This window comes from Oratosquilla oratoria, chromosome 15, assembly GCF_046742065.1.
Source record: "Oratosquilla oratoria isolate Oo_2021 chromosome 15, ASM4674206v1, whole genome shotgun sequence".
Taxonomy (NCBI): domain Eukaryota; kingdom Metazoa; phylum Arthropoda; class Malacostraca; order Stomatopoda; family Squillidae; genus Oratosquilla; species Oratosquilla oratoria.
The window spans coordinates 22,826,173-22,847,392 of record NC_134791.1 but is presented as its reverse complement, the minus strand read 5'-3'; the positions used below and the strand labels follow the sequence as shown (position 1 = coordinate 22,847,392).

Here is a 21,220-nt window from a genome sequence, read left to right as displayed (position 1 = left end):
ATAATGCTATCCTTGTGTCTTATAGCATATTCTTGTGTTCTCTCTCTTCCTACGAAGCCGTTTTAGGATGCACATAATTTACCACAAACTTTCTGCTCTTCTTGTCCCTGTCCTCTATTTCCTTCATAATCATCTCCACTCTATTCTTTCCATATGTAACATTCCTCACATTTATATCCTTCTTAGTCAGGAACATAACTCCACCACCTTGTTTTACTTCTCTGTTTCTAATCCAATGATTATATACAGCATGTCCTATACTGTTGGGTGGTATTGGACCATTCAGTTTTGTCTCCACAATTCCCATTATGTCAGGTTCTTTTTCCATCAGGTAATCATTCAGTTCATTCAAGCCTGTTATTAAGCATTCCATATTTGTGAAGGACATTTTTAATTTTCTGTTACCTTCATCCTGTTTTCTGTTTCCCTTCTGTTTTTCTCTCCTATGAAACATTTCTTCACTTTCATATCCACTACTCTCCAATAGAATTTCTCTTTGTCTGACTCCGTTCTGTTCTCGTTTTTTTCCTTAGCTTTGATTCTTTTTGTTTTCTCATCCTCTCTTTCCTCTTTATTTATCTCTTTTTTTTATCCATATCTGTTTATACTGATCACTTTTTGCTAGTTTCTCTATTTTTGATAAGACATTCTCTGCTGTCATTTGTGACCTGAATTTAACTTTAATTGGTCTGGTCTTGTCTATATCATATTTTCCCAATCTATATATTTCTTCAATTTCTTTCCCTATTTCTTTTTCATCTTGAACTATTTTTAATACCTTGTTTACTTTTTCCTTCTCCTTTACTCTGGTAGTCCTATTTGGATTATGTTTCTCTTCCATTCCTAATATAACTATACATTTCTTGGTACCTACTAAGTCTCTTAATATATTCTCCTTCTCTCTCATCATTTTAATAACTGTGTCCTTAGTTTGTTCTTTCATCTGTTGTTTCACTATATCTCTAAATTCAGTTTAGTTATTATCTTGGATTTTTTACCAGCCACTTACGTCTTTTGCTATGGACTCTGTATTCTCTTTATCATTCCTCTTTAATTCCTCATTCTCATCCTTTACTTCTCTTAACTGTCTTTTTAATTCTACTATTTCTTTAGACCCGTTCCGCCCCTTCCTCATTTTCTTCCATTTTCCTCAATAATGCCTCCCCTTCTCTTTCTGCACCTACCCACTACACCACGAGCTTTCCCCTTCCCTACTAATACAACACAGGTAATCCCTCGTCGTTGAAATCCACGAAAATTGCATGTGTGTTTTTTTTTCCGGAGTTCCAATCTTCGCCATCAATCCGACGATCGTGTGTGTGTATGCATGCGTCCACGTATGCATGTTCTAATGTTTATCGAAATGGATAAATCCCAACGTGTTCTTCACTGTTTCAAATTCAAACTAAAACGATTCCTTCTATTCGCAGAATCACTCATAAGCATGTATGATTTTTCAATTATGTAAATTTTCATCTCTGTTTTTCCAGATAATGTTTGATGAAAATGGACAGGCGACTGGAGTTCAGTACATTAGAGATGGAAAGGTAAAGTTCTTGGCTATAAATACCAGGTTGTCAGCGTAAGAAAATATTCTCAAAACAGTTTATCAAAAGTAAAATGAGAGTTAATGAGGTTACCTCATTAATGTGACACTTAATGGGGCCAGTAATATATTCTATTCCGCGAGATCTCGATCAATAGATTCTATGTTCAGGTCGGGGGGCGCTGCCTCTCAAGCCTGTAATAGGATCCCAATGAGGCTTGTAATCATAAGATATAAATATAATAATGATAAATAAATAATGCTGCATGGAGGTTAAAAGATTAACAGATTTTTTTTTTTTTGAGGTCGCATGCTATTTACAGTATGGAAACGAAAACATTTCTGTTCATGCTGTGATACTACGCTCAAGGGTTATAGTGACATTGTGTCATTTCCCTTTTATTTTGTTTATTTAACTTATCTATTTATGTCGTATTATTTTTTTTAAACTTTGCATTTATTTTTTTTTCTATCCCTTTGTACATGATGTTTAGAGTTACACTATACTATGACGTTTATTTTCTCTCAACACCAACTGTTTGGCAGACAAAGTTCGCGTTTGCCAAACGTGAAGTCATTATCTCGGCTGGCGCCATCGAGTCTCCTCAGTTGCTGATGCTCTCGGGCGTCGGCCCCTCGGACCATCTGCACCAACATGGCGTAAGACCTCTCTCTCTCTCTCTCTCTCTCTCTCTCTCTCTCTCTCTCTCTCTCTCTCTCTCTCTCTCTCTCTCTCTCTCTCTCTCTCTCTCTCTCTCTCTCTCTCTCTCTCTCTCTCTCTCTCTCCCTCTCTCCCCCCCCCTCTCTCTCTCTCTCTCTCTCTCTCTCTCTCTCTCTCTCTCTCTCTCTCTCTCTCTCTCTCTCTCTCTCTCTCTCTCTCTCTCTCTCTCTCTCTCTCTCTCTCTCTCTCTCTCTCTCTCTCTCTCTCTCTCTCTCTCTCTCTCTCTCTATCTATCTATCTCTCTCTCTCTCTCTCTCTCTCTCTCTCTCTCTCTCTCTCTCTCTCTCTCTCTATCTATCTATCTATCTATCTATCTGTCTGTTTCTCCCTGTGTCTGTCCGTCTCTGTCTATATTTGTCTGTCTCTGTCTCTGTCTGTCCCTGTTTGTGTCTCTGTCCATCTGTCTGTCTCTTTGTCTCTGTCTCTGTATCTGTCTCTTTTGTCTTGTTGTCTCCCTGTTTGTCTCTGTCTCTGTCTGTCTCTGTCTGTCTCTGTCCATCTCTGTCTGTCGCTGTCTCTGCCTCTGTCTCTGCCTCTGTCTGTCTCTATTTCTTTCTCCTCTTTCTCCTTCTCCTTCTCCTTCTACTTCTCCTTCTCCTCCTTCTCCTTCTCCTTCTCCTTCTACTTCTCCTTCTCCTTCTCCTTCTCCTCCTTCTCCTTCTCCTTCTACTTCTCCTTCTCCTTCTCCTTCTCCTTCTCCTTCTCCTTCTCCTTCTCCTTCTCCTTCTTCTTCTTCTCCTCCTCCTCCTTCTCTATCTCTCTCTTTCTCGCTCTCTCCTCTCTCTCTCTCTCTCTCTCTCTCTCTCTCTCTCTCTCTCTCTCTCTCTATCTCTCTCTCTCTCTCTCTCTCTCTCTCTCTCTCTCTCTCTCTCTCTCTCTCTCTCTCTCTCTCTCTCTCTCTCTCTCTCTCTCTCTCTCTCTCTCTCTCTCTCTCTCTCTCTCTCTCTCTCTCTCTCTCTCTCTCTCTCTCTCTCTCTCTCTCTCTCTCTCTCTCTCTCTTATTTCTCTTTTTCTTTTCCTTTATCTGTATAACTATCTATCAATCTATCTGCCTATCAATCTAGTTTTCTATCTCTCTCCCTCTGTTTATCTATCTACTTATTTGTCCCCAGATGAGTAAAAATAGAACTAGCTAAACAAAACGGTGCGACTGAATAGAATAAATGTAGATAGGTAGATCATTCTAAAGAAATAATTGAAATAAATAGATAAACGAATGAGTGGATATAAATAGACAAATAGATTGATATTTTCTTCTGTAACTCGATAGTAGCAACTTAGAGCGTCGTCACCTGCAGTGGAAGTCAATGTGACGGTACTTCAAACCCTGCCACTAGCGAGTTGGACCAAAGGTATAAATCATCAAATACCATTAAATACCACGCTACTAAGTCCTCTGTAAGGGGCACCGTCCTAGCCTCCTTATAGGGGGAGTTCGCGATGTTAAACAGAATTTATATTGGTGATGGTAAAGCTACAAGTGATAGGGATAGGGGCTATCACACTGGGCTTGCACGGGCTTATCACTTTGGGCTTGCACGGGCTTATCACATTAGGCTTGCTCGGGCTTCACCAACGCCGATCGTTGAGAGTTCTTTTGAGTATAAAGGACTTCGGTTACAATATTTCATTTTTCAAATCTCCAAATATCAAATAATTTCTGTCATATATAGCAAAGTCGGGTGACGAATTAAAAGATCATAAACCCATACGAATGTTAGACATATTGTCGAAATGTTCTTAAAGAAGTCTAGACTTCTGTAAGCGAAGTCATATTTTAATCATTCAAATGGAGGCCGGAGGTAGGATGTGAGAGGGAAAATAGCCCAGTGTGATACCCCTTTAGATAGTAACGTCCTCGATAACTAGGTCGTTAACGACTTCCTTAAAACGAGCACAGATCCCCGTAGTTGTGGACCTCCCCGGCGTGGGGCAGAACCTTCAAGACCACCCGATCCTTCTTGGACTCTCCTGGACATCGAGACCCGCGTCGGCTCTCAACCTGTTGACCTTCCTGAGGCCCTCCGCGGCCAAAGACTTCATTCACCAGAGGCAAGGTTCGTGAAAAAGGAGGAAGGTGGAGGAGGGGGAAGAGGAGGAAGAAGGAGAGGGAGGGAGGGAGGGAGGGAGAGGTAAAGGAGAAAAGGGGAAGATGGAGTAATGAATAATTGGGATTTATCTGGCGTCGCAACATCAATGGTCATTGACGCCAGGGAAGATGGAGAGGGGAAAGAAGAAGAAGATGGGAGGGGGAAGAGAAGAAAGAGAGGATTGGGAAGGAGGGTAAAAAGGAGAAAGAGGAAGATGGGGAGGGCAAAGAGGAAGAAGGAAAGAACGAGGAAGGGAAAAAAAGGAGAAAAGAGGAAGATGGTGAGGGGAAAGAGGAAGAAAAGGGAGAGGGGAATGGGGAGGAAGAGAGGGAAGGAGAGTGAGGATAACAGAAATATGAGTGAGATCGGGAGGGGAAAGAGGAGGAAGAGAGGGAAAGGGAAAAAGGAGGAAGGGGAAAGCTGGGGAGGAGAAAGAGGAGGAAGAGGAGAAGGGGAGGGAGGGGAAAAGGAGAGAAGGAGGAGGAAGAGGAGAAGGGGAGGGAGGGGAAAAGGAGAGAAGGGGGAGGATGAGGAGGGGAAGGGGAGGGTGGGGAAAAGGAGAAAAAGGGAAAAATGAGGGGAAAGAGGAGGAAGAAGGGAAGAAGAGAGAGGGGAAAAAGAGAAAGGAGGAAGAGGGGGAGGAGAAAGAGGAGGAGCAGAAAAGGGGAAACGAGGGGAAATGAAAAGGAAAACATGGGTAGAGGAAAGAGGAGGAGGAAGGGGAAGGGGAAGGGGGAGGGGATAGGGAGTATTTTTATTTAGTCATTATCAACCGGCGCTTCTATCCAAAGAGACCAATTAACAGAGATATAATAGATGAAGGGAACATTTAGGTAGAGTAACAGAAGAACAATAGAAGTTGAAATTGATCAGCTTTTTATTGTGAATGGAGATCAACCTCCAGTCAAGATAAAAATACTAAGTGACGTTGGTCCGTAGAGGTGTCACATAGATCCCTTAGGCCCTGTTCACACTAGCGGTTTGAGCGTTGGGAGTTCAATTACGACGTAAGTCAATGGAGGCGTTCACACAAAACCGCGCAGTTTTACCTTGAATATGCGGTACCATCGCGGTTTCCGCGCAGTTCAAACTGCTAGTGTGAACAGGGCCTAAAGTATTGAATGCATAAAACTAATGTAGCCTTTATCCGCTCAGTGAGGTGGCTAAGCGCAATAGCCTCTTTTCGGTGACTTGCGGGGTTCGAACCGACTCCCTGTACCCTCTCGCCTTCTTAGTTAAGTGGTTACGATAGTTAGTTAACGTCATGATTTAATAGATTCGGGGCTCATCAGGGTAACATCACAACCTTTGTCAAAGGATGTGATTGTAAGTGTTATATTTAGTAATGTGCTGCATGAACTTATTAAGGCTAAATGTCATCAACCACTTTATCATACTATTGCGCTAACTTGTCTGAATGTTATCAAATTTGCTTCTGGGGGGGTAAACGGAAGCGTGCTGGTCTCGCATCCGCTTAGTTGTGGGTTCGAATCCCGCACACCTCTCCTATTCCCAGCAGTTGGTGATGAATCGAAAGATTGTAAACTTTGCGAATGTTAGACATACTGTCGAAATGTTCTTAAAGAAGTCCAGATTTCTGTAAGCAAAGTCATTACCTGCCACAAGTTGTGTCCAAGCTCATAGGGCAAAGGTGACGGCTTCGGCCGCAGCTACTCAGTGCCTCCTGGCGTAGGCTCCTCAGCTCCATATAGTTCCAACACACGAAGTCTCACTGTCATGGTTTCAGCAAACTCAGGCTTCATGTACCAAGCTTCAGCTTTCTCAGGCTTCCCTTGACCCAGTTCCAGCCACGTTAGCCCTCTGTCCCTTGTTTCAGGGCCTCTGACATCCCCATTGGCCTTTGAGGCCATGGCATGGCCTCGGCTCAACCCTGACGACCCAGAGTGGCCCGACATCCAGGTCTTGTTCACGTCCGCGACGCCAGCGATCGACAAGGGTATCCTCTTTCGCAGGATCCTTGGCCTCGACGAGGAGGTAAGTGTCTCTGAAATAATGATGATGGTGATGATTAATCATAATCATAATTCATAATTTATAATAATCATAATAATAGTGATGACGATGATGATGATGATGATGATGATGATGATGATGATGATGATGATGATGATGATGATGATGATGATGATGATGATGATGATGACGACGACATATAATGATGATGGTGATGATGATGATGATGATGATGATTTATGATGATGATGATAATGACGATGATAATGACGATGATGATGATGATGATGATGATGATGATGATGATGATGATGATGATGATGATGATGATGATGATGATGATGATGATGACAACGACATATAATGATGATGGTGATGATGGTGATGATGATGATGATGATGATGATGATGATGATGATGATGTATGATGACGTATGATGACGATGATAATGACGATGATAATGACTGATAATGACGACGACGATGATGATGATGATGATGATGATGATGATGATGATGATGATGATGATGATGATGATGATGATGATGATGATGATGATGATGATGATGATGGTGGTGGTGGTGGTGATGATGATGATGATGATGATGATGATGATGATGATGATGATGATGATGATGATGATGATGATGATGATGATGATGACGATGATGATGATGACGATGACCACCACTGTTCACCACCACCATTACTACTCACCACTCACCACCACTACTTACCATCACCACTGTTCACCATCACTACTACTACTGACCACTCACCACCACTACGAGTACTAACAATGACCACCACCACTACTACTCACCACGCACCACCACCACTACTTCTTACCACACCACCACTACTACTATTCACCACTCACCACCACCACTGTTCACCACCACTACTACTCACTACTTACCAACACCACTACTCACCTTCACTCACCACCACCACTACTCACCATCACTCACCATTACTCACCACCACCACTACTCGCCACCACTCACCACCACCACTACTCACCACCACTACTCACCACCACCCATTCTTCTCCTATCCACCCCCATAGTTTCCCTCTCATCTTAGCTTCCTGTCTCCTGCCCACTGCCCGGGTCAGTGGCAATGCAGCAAGATAGTCATTCATAATGTTGATTAGTAATTGATCATTTGTTGACTCGTGTTCTACCGACTAGAAACCAGGCAATCGACCCTAGACCTTCTGATACAGTGGCTCCTAAACTATTTTACATGACGCCCCCTTTTGGCTTTCAACAGACCCGCCGCCTCCATCCATCTTTTTTGCACTTGTATGAAAATACATGTTTTTTCTATCTATACCGGAATAGAATCACCAGTGACGGCGATGTTAATCAAATAATTCCGACGTTCGTCCCCGGACTCGAACCGAGGCTTGCGAGAAGCAAAGCCGACGCTCTACCAACTGAGCTACCGAGACTCTATCTATATCTTAGCACTTTGCTAACTTGTTAGAAAACAGGTTGGGTGACTGATAGAATTACACTTTGTACGTATGAAATGGTAGATACTTGTTACATAAGAATGAAGGAGAATACAAGAGACCATAATGCCTACACTAGGCAGTTCCATGTCCTTTGCCACCTGTCATCCCCATCCATAAAGTTGTTTAACCGTTTATTAAAACAACCGATAGTTTCAGTGCTCCCTATTCCATTAGTTGACCACCCTATTAGTAAACCAGTTCTTGCCCATTTCCTTCTTAAATCTAAATTTGTCCCGTTTAAATCCATTACTGCGAATCCTTCCCTGTTGTCTTAACATGATGACCTTGTTTGTGTCACCTTTGATCCACTTGAACACCTCTATTAAATCACCCGGCAATCTGCGTCTTTCCAGAGAGTGTAAGTTAAGGTGCCTCAGCCTCCCCTCGTAAGGTAAATTTCTGAGCTCATGTATCATTTTGGTCATTCTCCTTTGTACTGATTCTAGTAAATTGATCCCCATTCTATAAGACGGAGACCAAAACTGTACCGCATAGTCAAGGATGGGTCTAACTAACGCTAGATAGAGTTTGATAATTACCTCTGCATTTGTATACTCCTCACGCCTCCCTTGGTAGGGTTTGCCCCCTAGTTTGGGAACCACTGTTTTAGTAGACCCTTCGAGAATAAACCTCGGACTATGTAACAGCATCTGGATCACCACCTTGTAGTATTAAGAAATGCGGAGCAGTAACAAAATTACGAGAGATCTTGGACCTTGTCCGGAGACCGAGTACCAGCCCCACGGGGCTGCACCGCCAGAAGAATGTTTTGAAGATGGGGAGCTGGGAGATGATTCTCTTTGATGCCCATCTTTATGAGAGAAGCCAGTAATCGGAAGCGTGCAGGTCTCGCATTTGCTTAGTTGTGGGTTCGAATCCCGCACTCCTATCCAATTTCCCAACATTCCCCATAGCGCATAATAGGGCAAAGGTGACAACTTCGGCCGCAGTTACTCTAAATCAGGTACCTTACCAACTAACTAAACTAACTAATCAACTAAGGAACTAACCAACCACTTAACTAACCAACAAACCAACCCTCTCTTCTCTGCCTCCTCCAGGTCTTCCGAGACTACTTCGGCCCCCTGTACGGGCGGGAGGGCATCACGATGGCTCCGTTACTGACCCGCCCGCTGAGCCGGGGATCGGTGACACTATCCTCCAAGAACCCCTTCGCACCTCCTTTCATCGACCCCAACTACCTGAGTCATCCTCAAGATGTCGCCACGATCGTCAAAGGTTTGATTTATCATTGTTGTAATTGTCATCATCATCATCACCATCATCATCATCATCATCACCATCATCATCATCATCATCATCATCATCATCATCATCATCATCATCATCATCATCATCATCATCATCATCATCATCATCATCATCATCATCATCATCATCATCATCATCACCATCATCATCATCATCACCACCACCACCATCATCATCATCATCATCATCATCATCATCATCATCATCATCATCATCATCATCATCATCATCATCATCATCATCATCATCATCATCATCAGCATCATCAGCATCATCATCATCATCATCATCATCATCATCATCATCATCATCATCATCATCATCATCATCATCATCATTATCACCATCATAATCGTTATTGTTACTGTTATCATATGTATCATTATCATTATTACTATTATTATTAATATCATCACCATCATCACCGCCAACACCATTACCACATCGTCATCATTTTTGCTGCCATTGTTACTGATAATAACCTTAAACTCCAGGAGTGAGATTCGCCTTAGAGGTGGGAAACACAAGAGCCATGAAGAACTTCGGAGTCCAGTTCCACGATAAGGTCAGAAGATCATCACCCAAATATTCTTAGCCATTAGCCAATTGCTTCATGAGTTGATTCATTTGTATTTAGTTGCAGTTGGAAGCGCTAAGAAAACGACAGTTATGAATGAGGAAATGGAGGAGAAATAAGGAAAGATGAGGCAGCTATTAAAATGATAAGAACAGGTAAGGCACCTGGGTTGGATGGGTGTCATGCGGACTGTCTAAAAAAAAGGAAGGTACAGTGATGAAGGGAGTAAGGTTAGAGGAGGGAGTAAGGAAGTTAGTGACGGAATTTGGAACGGTGTGCGAAAGGAGAAAGTTGAAGATAAAGGTGATGAGATGTACAAGGGGAGAATGTCTTAATATGATGACCCTTGTTAAACCCCTTGACCCATTTGAATATCTCTATTAGATCACCCCGCACTCTTTGTCTTTTCTGAGACTGTGATTTAAAGTGCCTAAGCTCTGTCTTCGTAAAGTAAATTTCTGAGCCCATGTATCATTTTGGTCATTCTCCTTTGTACAGATTTTAGTGAGTTAATGTCCATTCTATAGGACAGAAACAAAACTACACCGCATAGTCAAGGATGGGTCTATCGCCAGATAGAGTTTGATAACTACATATGCACTTTTGTTTGTAACCGTCCTGGCAACAAATCTTAATGACCTATTAGCTCTTTTCCTGGCATTTGTGGACAAGATGCAGGGATGACCCGTCATCCAGGAGGTGCTAAGATAAGATGGAGGGTGGAGGGGTGTGGAGTGTTTTCAGGGATGGAATGGGTGGGAATGATTTTATGCCTTTTCCTTTTTGGCTACCTCTCTTGTAAGGGGAAAAAAGCCTTGGTATATGTATGTATGTATGTTGATATGATAGACCTCGCGTTTGTTTTAGTGTTGAGCAGTTTCTGTGTCTCTTGCTTATAGTAGTAGGAGGTGAACAGTCGCTGGCTGTCAGCTCTCCTTACATTATTTGAAATGCTGAAGGAGACAGAGTCGAAATTGGCAAACCTTAAACCCAGTCCGGAGACCGAATATAAGACCCTCTGGGATGGACCTAAAGGTAATGGTAAGGGTGTTGCACTATTTAAGAAATGGTCGTCTAGATGATTCTTTCGGAGGTCCATCTAGCAGGTACCTTTATTGGTCCCCGTTGTATCGTAATGCATTATGTATATACATATATATATATATATATATATATATATATATATATATGTATATATATATATACATATATATATATATATATATATATATATATACATATACATACATACATACATACCAACGGCTTTTTCCCCTTTATAAAGTAGGTATCTAAAAACAAAGGCATAAAATTAACTCCCACCCATTCCATCCTCACACACTCCACCCACATTCACCCCCCTACCTCCCTTTTATCTTGGCTCCATCTGGATGACGGGTCATCCCTGCATCTCGCCAACTGCACTGGGTCAGAAGCAGTGTAGCAAGACACAGCATATCCACAGCAGGGCCGCTTCATTTTATCGGCGACCCCCCTCTCCATCACATCTTGCAGAAAAAGAGAAGAGGGGGGGAAATCCCTTCGGGCTGCGTCAAAATATTATTCACACTTACTCTACCCCCATCTCCCACTCACCCCCATCCATGCATCACCACATCATCCATACACAACCATTCTCAACTCACCCCTATCTTCTATCTGCTGCCTTCCTTCCTCAACAGACATTCCCCTCTTTTCCAATACTCCTCCTACCCCATCCATCCATCTCATCCATGGTCCCTCCCCCCTCATGTTCACTCCTCCCACCTCTGCCTTCCACACATATTTTACTAATCTTTCTTCACTCATCCTTTCCATGTGTCCAAACCATCCCAATAGTCTTTCAATAACCCTGTCTCACAACTCCTTTTCCTCCCCCGCTCTCCTCCTCACCTCGTTTCTTACTCTGTCCAGCCCAGTAACCCTTACCATACTTCTCAGGCATTTCATAACAAACACACTTAAACTCTTCCTCTCTTCATCTTTTATGCTCCATGTTTCTGCCCCATGCAATGTTGTCGGCACATTCACTCTTTCATACAACCTCTTCTTAGCATCAATTCCCAAATGTCTATTTTTCATTATATCTTTTAATTCCCCAAGACATTTACTTGCTTTTCTCATTCTACATTTTATATATATATATATATATATATATATATATATATATATATATATATATATATATATGTATGTATGTATATGTATGTATGTATGTATATATATATATATATATGTATATATATATGTATGTATATATGTATGTATGTATATAAGTATCTATGGATGCTTGTTGGCCGAGTGGGTGGGAGCGTCGCTACTTGTGGTGAAAGTCGAGGTGACGGCAGTTCGAAATCCGCCACCAGCGGGTTGGACCAAGGGCATGTTTCATTAGATTCCACGCTGCAAGGTCCATTGTAAGGGTTCTGTCCTAGCCTCCTGTTAGGGGGAGTTTGCGACGTTAAAGCGAATCAATGAATCACACACACAATCATATATATATATATATATATATATATATATATATATATATATATATATATATATATACATATACCTAGACCTATATGGAGGACGGTGGAAGAGTAAGACACGGGTCTAGGGCTGATATTATGCCTGACCGGTTTCACTTATAGCTTCTTCAGAGGATTGGTGATAGCTTTTTCAGAAGAAGCTATAAGCGAAACCGGTCAGGAATAAACTCGGCTCTAGTCCCGTGTCTTACTTTTCCACCTTCCTCACGCCTGTCCCCAGGTCTCAACATATATATATATATATATATATATATATATATGTATGTATATGTGTGTGTATACATACATATATATATATATATATACATATACATATATATATACATACATACATATATATATATATATATATATAATTTTCTTTTCTTTTTCTTTAACTTTCTCAAAAACTACTTTGCAGGTCTTGTCTGGTTGTAAGAATTATACCCTTGGATCTGATGACTACTGGGGCTGCTTCGCGAGGCACATGGCCACCACGGGGTACCATCCAGCAGGCACGTGCAAGATGGCCGGCCCCCGAGATCCCATGGGCGTGGTCAGCCCCAGATTAAGGTAAGTTGTCATATCCCTTTACTGTACGGGTTGAAAAAGTATGTACGTAAATGAATAAATAGGTAATTGAAATGCATGAACGACTAAATAAATAAATGCAAATGAAGTCTCCTTCGAAACCTGTGCCATTTCATTTATCAATGTTATTCTAATCTATCCTTTGTTTATTATATTCCACTTTATTTCATTTCATTTCATTTCTTTTTTATCTTTTATTACTTGTTTGCTTATTTATTTTATTCTATTATTTTATTCATCTAGTTTTACTTTATCTTATTCCATTTTATCTATTCATTTATTCATCTATTTTATCTTTTGTTTAATTTTTTCCTCTTGTTTTATTTCATCATATTTATCTATTAACTTAACTATTCCTTTTTTTGTCACGTTTTTATATGTCTTGCGATACTGCTTCTGACCCAGGGCAGTGGACAGGATGCAGGGATGACCCGTCACCCAGGAGGTGCAAAGATAAGAGGGAAGGAGGAGGGTGGAGGGGAGTGGAATATAAAGAAAATGGAATGGGTGGGAGTGGTTTCTATGCCTTTTTCTTTTTAGCTACCCCCCGTGTAGGGGAAAAAGCCTTTGGTATATGTATGTATGTATCTGTTTATTCTATTTTATTTCTTTTTTGCAGGGTCCGGGGCGTCAAAGGTCTTCGAGTGGCGGACGCATCCATCATGCCCCATATTACGACGAGCAGCCTAAACGCTCCCTGCGTCATGATCGGCGAGAAAGCGGCTGACATGATCAAAGAAGACTGGGGAGCCCTCCGATGACACAAAGACCGAGAAGGAGGTCTTGCACGCCACGATGACAGGAAGGTAGGTCATAGACAATTGAGGTAACAAATCTGATCCACTGAAAATGCCATTCACTGGATAGTAGCCGACGATTTCCCAGGATTCTCTGAATTATACTTACCTATAGTAAAGTCCTTGATTCAACACATTTCTGAAGCAATGCAATTCGAAATGAAATGGTATTATGTGGAAAGGGACCAAACGTGATGGAACTGGAGTCCAAAGCTTTCCCCCTGTATCAACGATATATATGTGTAAAACAGTCATTTCCATATCTGAACTCGCTGGGTCACAAGGTGTTTGGGTTTGCGAAGTATTCGAATACACGAAGTATAATCATATTCCTCCCCAGTCGCCACTCTGCCACTCCAGACCTAGTTTATCAGTTCTGAAGGAATAAGTCGTGCATATAAACAAACATATGCTGAGGGCTTTTCTCCCTATGAAAGAGATAGAAGTATCAAGGAATGAAATAATGAAACACTTGAGTAATCTCAATGTCAGAAAATCGCATGGTCCAGATGAAATGGCACACTGGATTTTGAGAGAATGCAGGAATGAACTAGCAGACAAAATATATAGTCTAATAAACAGTTCCGTGAAAGAAGGAAAAGTTCCAGAAGATTGGAAAAGAGCAAATATAGTACCAATATATAAAGGGGGAAACAAGGAAGACCCTACTAACTAACCGGTCTCTCTTTCAAGTACGATAGCTAAAATTTGTGAAAGAATGATCAAAATTAGATGGGTAAAGCATTTAGAAAAAAAAAACAACGTACTAAATCTAAGACAATTTGGGTTTAGACAAGGACGATCATGCGTCACAAACTTAATGTGTTTCTATTCAAGGCTAATAGATATAATACAAGAAAGAGATGGATGGGCTGATTATGCATTTCTAGACCTGAAAAAAGCTTTTGATAAGGTGCCACATAAGAAGTTGCTTAAGAAATTGGAAACAGAAGGAGGAATACATGAAAAATTGCTGAAGTGGATGCTGATATGGATAAAGGAATTAAAAGTTATATGAGCTTCTTTGCGGATTATGCAAAATTTTTGAAAAAAATGAACACTGAAGAAGATTGTGAATCACTACAGAGTGATCTCAATAAAGTATGGGAATGGAATAGGAAGTGGGAGATGGAATTCAATATTAAGAAGTGTAGTATAATGGAATTTGGAAGAAGCAATAAAAGAATAATGGGATAATATGAATTGGGAGAAGAAGGAATAAGAAAAGTAGAAAATGAGAAGGACCTGGGAGTTATTATCATGAATAATATGTCCTCTGAGAAACATATAAAAAAAAAAATTTGGATAAACTTATAATTTAATAAGAACAATCAAAGTGGCATTTACATACCTAGATAATGAAATTGTGAAGAAAATACTAGTCACTTTGATAAGACTAAGATTGGAATATGCACCGACGACGTGGTCACCAAGTATAAAAAAATGTATAACAAAGCTTAAAAGAATACAAAGAGCAATTACAAAATTGGCACCAACACTCTCAAAACTATCATATGAAGAGAGACAAACCAAACTTGAGCTACAGACATTAGAGCAAAGAAGAGAGAGAGGAGACTTGATAACTATTTATAGAATCATGAAAGGCATAGAAACTGTTGATAGAGAGGATCTGATAAAATGGGATAGTAGAAATACAAGAGGACATGGAAAGAAAATCAAGAAAGACAATTATAGAAGAGATCTGAAAAAGAACAGCTTTCCTCACAGAGTAATAGACATTTAGAACAAGTTAGATGAGAAAGTGGTGTGTGCAAAAACAATACACGAATCTAAAAACAGTCTAGATAAAATGAGATATGAAGACGGGACATCACGAGCATAGCTACCCTTCCCGTAAAATACAACTAGGTGAAGGGGAGTGAAATATATAGGAAATGGAATGAATGGGAGCGGTTTCTATGCCTTTTTTCTTTTTGGCTACCGCCGTGTAGGGGGAAAAGCCTTTGGTATATGTATATATGTATGTATATATATATATATATATATATATATATATATATATATATATATATATATATACATATACATACATATATATATATATATATATATATATATATATATATATATATATATATATATACATGTAGATAGAGAGGTATATGATATACCCGTATCAACTTCGGCCCCGTTATATTCAATTAGGTGTATTACCAACATAGTGAATTGACCATGGGATCTCCCCTTAGTTCAGTGTTAGTTTGTTTGTATTTAGAAGAATTAGAAAGGAAAAATTACATCAAAATCATGGGTAAAGATACACATTGGTGGCAATATGTTGATGACATTTTATTATTGGTCCCCAAGCCCGTTAATTTACAACAAAAGTTAGCCCAGTTAATTAACATAGAACAAAATGTACAGAGGAAGAAATGCATGGCAAAATTCCATTTCTAGATACTTTAGTAATGAGGACTGAGATCAAAATTAAATTCAAAGTATACAGAAAATCCAACGAACACAGAGGAATATGTACATTTTTATTCAGTTTACAATTCTAGAATTGAATCAGGGATATTTATTGGATTCCTACAAAGGGCCCTAAGGATATGCAGTAAATAATCTCTACAAGAGGAGATTAATTATATCTTCAAATCTTTCCAGGTGCTAGCATATTCTTTGGGTTTCCTTATCAAATTGAAACAGAAGGCAATTAAAATCATGGAAAGAAACAACATTCCTACAACTGAGGACACAAACAACAAAGTATTTATTTCTGCACCAAACTCAAAATACACACAAATAATCAGTAATATCTTAAAAAACACCAATCTAGTTACAGCAGCGGGAACGAAAATTGGCGAACTCATCAAGAATACAGAAGACCACATAGAAAATAAAAACATAATATATAAAATTCCTTGTGCAGGCTGCGAGAAAGCATGCATAGGTGGTACTGGACGTGGCCTAGAGAAGAGGCTTCAAGAGCATAAGAGGGACGTGAGATACTATACAACCTCCAATGCTCTAGTGCTCCACATTGAGGAAGATAACCATCTACAAAACTGGAAAGAATCCCATGTCTTCCGCAGATAACAGTAGAAAAGGAGAAGAAAAGCTCTGGACGTGGCATACATTGGCACCGAAAATACCACCAATTCCCAAGGGGGGTTTACTCGTATGTCCTGGGCCCAAACGTCAGCACAGTTTCCGTTTGGTGAGTGTGGGGTTAAATGACCTAAGTAAGATCAGCAAGTCCTGTCAGATCGCAAGAGGAGGAGTCGTTCCCAAATAAAAGTTGTTAACGGGTTTGATGTATTCTTCCAGCTTTACTCCACTGAAGAAGACCTAGGAGGTCAAAACGTCTGGTCTAAATAAAACGCGATACTCTAACCTTAACGTTTCATTTGCCACCTCTCCTTAATTTCTCAATCTTTATATACATATATACATATATATATATATATATATATATATATATATATATATGTGTGTGTGTGTGTGTGTGTTTGTGTGTGTGTGTGTGTGTGTGTGTGTGTGTGTGTGTGTGTTTGTGTGTGTGTGTGTGTGTGTGTCTTTTTTCAACCACATTAACTATTTCACTTTAATTCAATGTCATCACGATCGAGACTGACAATGCGCTTGACGGAGACATATGCGGTAACTGATACGTAGTGAAGCCAAGGACTTGAACTCAGCTCAGACGTACCAAGTGAACAGTGACTCTAACCACTGCCCCATCAAGAGAGATATATGTTGAGCACAGTTTCTTATATTTGTATGCTCGAGTTACATACATATACACGAATTATATGCTCAACCCATCCCCGCTATGATGGTGCAATGGGAGTGTGTACGCGTCGGCAAGTGTTATACAAACACACACTGAATGGTCCCCAGTGCAAATATTAATCTTTTTTCAACTACATTAACTTTTTCACTTTAATTCAATGTCATCACGATCGAGACTGACAATGCGCTCGACGGAGACATATGTGGAAACTGATACGTAGTGAAGCCAAGGACTCGAACTCAGCTCAGACGCACCAAGTGAACAGTGACTCAAACTACTGCGCCATCAAGAGAGATATAAGTTGAGCATAGTTTCTTATATTTGTATGCTCGAGTTACATACATATACACGAATCTTATGCTCAACCCATCCCCGCTATGATGGTGCAATGGCAGTATGTACGTGTGGACAAGTGTTATACACACACACACACTGAATGGTCCCCAGTGCAGATATTGATTTTTTTCAACCACATTAACTTTTTCACTTTAATTCAATGTCATCACGATCGAGACTGACAATGCGCTCGACGAAGACATATGAGGAAACTGATAAGTATTGAAGCCAAGGACTCGAACTCAACCCCCGCTATGATGGTGCAGTGGCAGTATGTACGCGTGGGCAAGTGTTATACACACACTGAATGGTCCCCAATGTGCGTGTGTATAACACTTGCCCACGCGTACATACTGCCATTGCACCATCATAGCGGGGATGGGTTGAGCATAAGATTCGTGTACGTGTATGTAACTCGAGGATACAAATATAAGAAACTGTGTTCAACTTATATCTCTCATGATGGCGCGGTGATTAGAGTCACTGTTCCCTTGGTACGTCTGAGCTGAGTTCGAGTCCTTGGCTTCACTACGTATCAGTTTCCGTATATGTCTTCGTCGAACGCATTGTAAGTCTCGATCGTGATGACATTGAATTAAAGTGAAAAAGTTAATGTGGTTGAAAAAAAAATATTTGCACTAGGGACCATTCAGTGTATGTGTGTGTGTGTATAACACTAGCCCACGCGTATATACTGCCATTGCACCATCATAGCGAGGATAGGTTGAGCATATGATTCGTGTATATATATGTAACTCGAGCATACAAATATAAGAAACTGTGCTGAACATATATCTCTCTTGATGGGGCAGTGGTTAGAATCACTGTTCACTTGGTACGTCTGAGCTGAGTTCGAGTCCTTGGTTTCAATACGTATCAGTTTCCGCATATGTCTTCGTCCAGCGCATTGTCAGTCTCGATCGTGATGACATTGAATTAAAGTGAAAAAGTTAATGTAGTTGAAAAAAGATTAATATTTGCACTCGGGACCATTCAGTGTGTGTGTGTGTGTGTGTGTGTGTGTGTGTGTGTGTGTGTATAACACTTGCCCACGCGTATATACTACCATTGCACCATCATAGCGGGGATGGGTTGAGCATAAGATTCGTGTATATGTATGTAACTCGAGCATACAAATATAAGAAACTGTGCTGAACATATATCTCTCTTGATGGGGCAGTGGTTAGAGTCACTGTTCACTTGGTACGTCTAAGCTGAGTTCGAGTCCTTGGTTTCAATACGTATCAGTTTCCGCATGTGTCTTCGTCCAACGCATTGTCAGTCTCGATCGTGATGACATTGAATTAAAGTGAAAAAGTTAATGTAGTTGAAAAAAAATTAATATTTGCATTCGGGACCATTCAGTGTGTGTGTGTGTGTGTGTGTGTGTGTGTGTGTGTGTGTGTGTGTGTGTGTGTGTGTGTGTAACACTTGCCCACGCGTATATACTACCATTGCACCATCATAGCGGGGATGGGTTGAGCATAAGATTCGTGTATATGTATGTAACTCGAGCATACAAATATAAGAAACAGTGCTGAACATATATCTCTCTTGATGGGGCAGTGGTTAGAGTCACTGTTCACCTGGTACGTCTGAGCTGAGTTCAAGTCCTTGGCTTCACTACGTATCAGTTTCCGCATATGTCTCCGTCGAGCGAATTGTCAGTCTCGATCGTGATGACATTGAATTAAAGTGAAAAAGTTAATGTGGTTGAATAAAAGATTAATATCTGCACCGGGGACCATTCAGTGTGTGTGTGTGTGTGTGTGTGTGTGTGTGTGTGTGTATAACACTAGCCCACGCGTACATACTGCCATTGCACCATCGTAGCGGGGATGGGTTGAGTATAAGATTCGTGTATATGTATGTAACTCGAGAATAAAAATATAAGAAACTGTGCTCAACTTATATCTCTCTTGATGGCGCAGTGATTAGAGTCACTGTTCACTTGGTACGTCTGAGCTGAGTTCGAGTCCTTGGCTTCACTACGCATCAGTTTCCGCATATGTCTTCGTCGAGCACATTGTCAGTCTCGATCGTGATGACATTGAATTAAAGTGAAAAAGTTAATGTGGTTGAAAAAATATTAATATTTGGACTGGTGTGTACACACACACACACACACACACACACACACACACACACACGCACACATATATATATATATATATAATATGTATGTGTGTGTATGTATATATATGTATATATATATATATATATATATTATATATATATATATATATATATATATATATATATATATATATATATATATATCCTATCCGAGAGTTGACACCTGGACGTGGTGGATAGGCATGAGAATCTTGATGATTACAAAACATATGTCGATAGAGAGAAAATCTCTGTAGGGTCACCTATATCGAACAGATTTTGTAAGAAAGATCTGACAGAGAGGAACTCGCATACACAGTCGTAGGACCCACTGTCAACTGGCATAGATATATGGGGTACCGTCATAATGACGGCGTGGACCATTGGGCACCATATAGATATATAGGGCTTCACCGAATATAATGAATAAGGTGACACCAGAGAAATATCTCGTCAGAAACTAGTTAGCAGGGAGGTAAGATTACTGCCTAAAAAGCCCTTGATACCAACCATGAAAAAAAGGCATTCCTGTTGGATCATCGCCTCCCAAACGTCCAACCGCATTGCCCTCATATGCTCACGGGCAGTGTGCCACCGAATGTGAGTAAGCACTGTCCAAGCAGATCCAAGTCTTGGACATTAAACAGCATGATGAAAATGAAGATCTATACTTACAACGTAAGAACTCTCTCAGAAGACCACAGGTTGGAAAGTCTAATGGATGAACTAGACAACATCAAGTGGGACTTCGTAGGACTGAGCGAAGTCCGACGAACGGAAGAAAAGCTAATACAATTACAAGATGGTCACCACCTGTTCTACTATAGATGTAAGGACAAAGAAAGATCTAGTGGAGTAGGATTCTTGATCAACCAAGAAGATGCTGGTAACGTAGTCAAGTTCAGTAGTTTATCTGACAGGGTAGCTTGGATTGTGAGCTATGTAAAAGGTACACTCTAAGTACACGTTGGTAATAGGCGACTTCAATGCCAATGTTGGAATGAAGATGGGAGACGAGTCGTGCATTGGGAAGTTTGGAGTAGGCAAAAGAAATGACAGAGGCGAGATGTTAGTCAATTTTGCAGAGAACTACAACATGAGGATAATGAACACTTTTTTTCCAAAAGCGTGTAGGTCGTAAATGGACCTGGGGAAATCCAAATGGAACAACACAGAACGAAGTAGACTTCATATTAGGAGATGAGAGCAAGAGCTTTAGCAATGTTACGGTCGTAGATAAAGTCAATATAGGTAGTGACCATAGAATGGTAGGTTGCACAGTTAAATTCAGTTTCAGAGCCGAGAGAAATAAACTGGTTTTAAAAAAGAAAGTCAGCCTAGCAAAGGTTAAGGATAATAAGAAGGAATTTAAGTTAGAAATTAAAAATAGATTCGAAGCTCTAAGAACTAA

The 21,220-nt window shown here is 40.4% G+C and overlaps 1 protein-coding gene across 1 annotated transcript in view; it reads left to right on the top strand.

Moving 5' to 3' along the window:
- The window catches only part of LOC143033364 (glucose dehydrogenase [FAD, quinone]-like), a 54,664-nt gene that overhangs the window by 14,282 nt on the left and 19,162 nt on the right, over nucleotides 1-21,220 (top strand). The window contains exons 5-12 of the mRNA XM_076198703.1: nucleotides 1,491-1,547; nucleotides 2,093-2,206; nucleotides 4,168-4,324; nucleotides 6,195-6,352; nucleotides 8,916-9,093; nucleotides 9,621-9,691; nucleotides 12,638-12,789; nucleotides 13,427-13,613. Of these exons, the coding sequence (XP_076054818.1) occupies nucleotides 1,491-1,547; nucleotides 2,093-2,206; nucleotides 4,168-4,324; nucleotides 6,195-6,352; nucleotides 8,916-9,093; nucleotides 9,621-9,691; nucleotides 12,638-12,789; nucleotides 13,427-13,568 (1,029 nt within the window). The 3' untranslated portion in view covers nucleotides 13,569-13,613. The remainder of the gene's footprint in view (nucleotides 1-1,490; nucleotides 1,548-2,092; nucleotides 2,207-4,167; nucleotides 4,325-6,194; nucleotides 6,353-8,915; nucleotides 9,094-9,620; nucleotides 9,692-12,637; nucleotides 12,790-13,426; nucleotides 13,614-21,220) is intronic.